We start from the raw sequence: 1,199 nt of genomic DNA, 5'->3' as shown, positions 1-1,199 counted from the left end.
CTCATTACTCCTGGTGACAGATATAAATAAGGAAGCCCTGTGTGTTTTCCTCCCGTCGCTGTTTTCGCGGCTGTGCGCGGCGGACCTTTGAGCCCTCTCGGCCGCCGTAGCGGCAGGAGGAGGAGAGCATGACTGGTCCTTTGACGTGGAATATTTCCGTAAAGAGACGATGGAGGAGTAGCAGCAGCGTGTAGCTCCAAGCTATCCCGTGATAACCTCAGAACCGAGACGGGATTTAAGCACCGAATCGCGGCCAGACCTGGGTCCACCGGAGCCGACGGACAGCAGTCTGTGACGGACTGATCCCTTTGTGCTGCCCGCCGCCCTCCGCTCAGCTACAGTCATGATTAAAGCCATTTTAATATTCAACAACCATGGCAAACCGAGGCTTTCTAAATTCTACGAGCATTATGTGAGTATGGCTTTTATTTCTATCACTCTTGCTTTTATTTATTTGCGTGATCGCGACGCCAAAATGTAAATAAATAGAAAGTAAATAAATAAAAACCAATCAGCTGTGAGTGTAATCTCACTTTTTCATGTTTTCTCATGTCTGGAGTCACACAGGCTGTTTGAATGGCAGGCAGCCTGGACTTTGTGCTTTTTTATTTTTTATTCTTTTATTTGATTACAATCTAAGACGTCAGCGGAGTGTCCTTTAGAAACATGAATAATTAAAGGTGTGCAAGCCGAAGCGGGCCGATCGCGTTCCGGCTGTAGGAGCAGGACGCTGGGATCCAGCTGTGGAGAGATGAGCACACCACCGGACCCACTTCACTGTTTGGGTCACATGACTTTAATAACGCCCTTGTGAGCGACTCGTGGTGCCTCCAGCCCCACAAAGCCCTCCTGCTGCCATCAGATCCCTGCCCTGGTCTGGTCTGCCCTGGTCTGGGCATGGCAGCAGCCCGGACTACCTGCTCCCCTCCGCTGGAGCTGCAGGTAACAAATGGCAGCTTATGTAATGTCATTTGCTGGGCAAGCTGCGTTGGCTTGTTCTCATAATTGGATTTATATCTGAAAGCTGGCTGCCTGCCTCCATGTTTAATACTGGCATTACAATAACAAGGAGGAGCCACACCGGTGCTGCTGCTTCACTGACTGGGACTGGAACCCATCTGCAGCTTCTTAAAGTTACTGGTTTGATCATACACTTAAGAAGCAGATGACGTCTGTTTTATAGCCATGTTTGTAGCAGC

General features: G+C 49.5%; 1 protein-coding gene across 2 annotated transcripts in view; it reads left to right on the top strand.

Annotated features, from left to right (window-relative positions):
* Positions 1–132: 132 nt before the first annotated feature.
* The window catches only part of ap3s1 (adaptor related protein complex 3 subunit sigma 1), a 16,676-nt gene continuing 15,609 nt past the window's right edge, over positions 133–1,199 (top strand). Inside the window, exon 1 of one of the 2 annotated variants that reach the window (XM_008294062.1) lies at positions 133–412. In XM_008294062.1, the coding sequence (XP_008292284.1) occupies positions 344–412 (69 nt within the window). In that variant the 5' untranslated portion in view covers positions 133–343. The remainder of the gene's footprint in view (positions 413–1,199) is intronic. The other variant, XM_008294061.1, reaches the window with a different exon arrangement.

Source organism: Stegastes partitus, unplaced genomic scaffold, assembly GCF_000690725.1.
Source record: "Stegastes partitus isolate 25-593 unplaced genomic scaffold, Stegastes_partitus-1.0.2 Scaffold935, whole genome shotgun sequence".
Lineage (NCBI taxonomy): Eukaryota > Metazoa > Chordata > Actinopteri > Pomacentridae > Stegastes > Stegastes partitus.
This window is presented reverse-complemented; position numbering and strand designations above follow the sequence as displayed.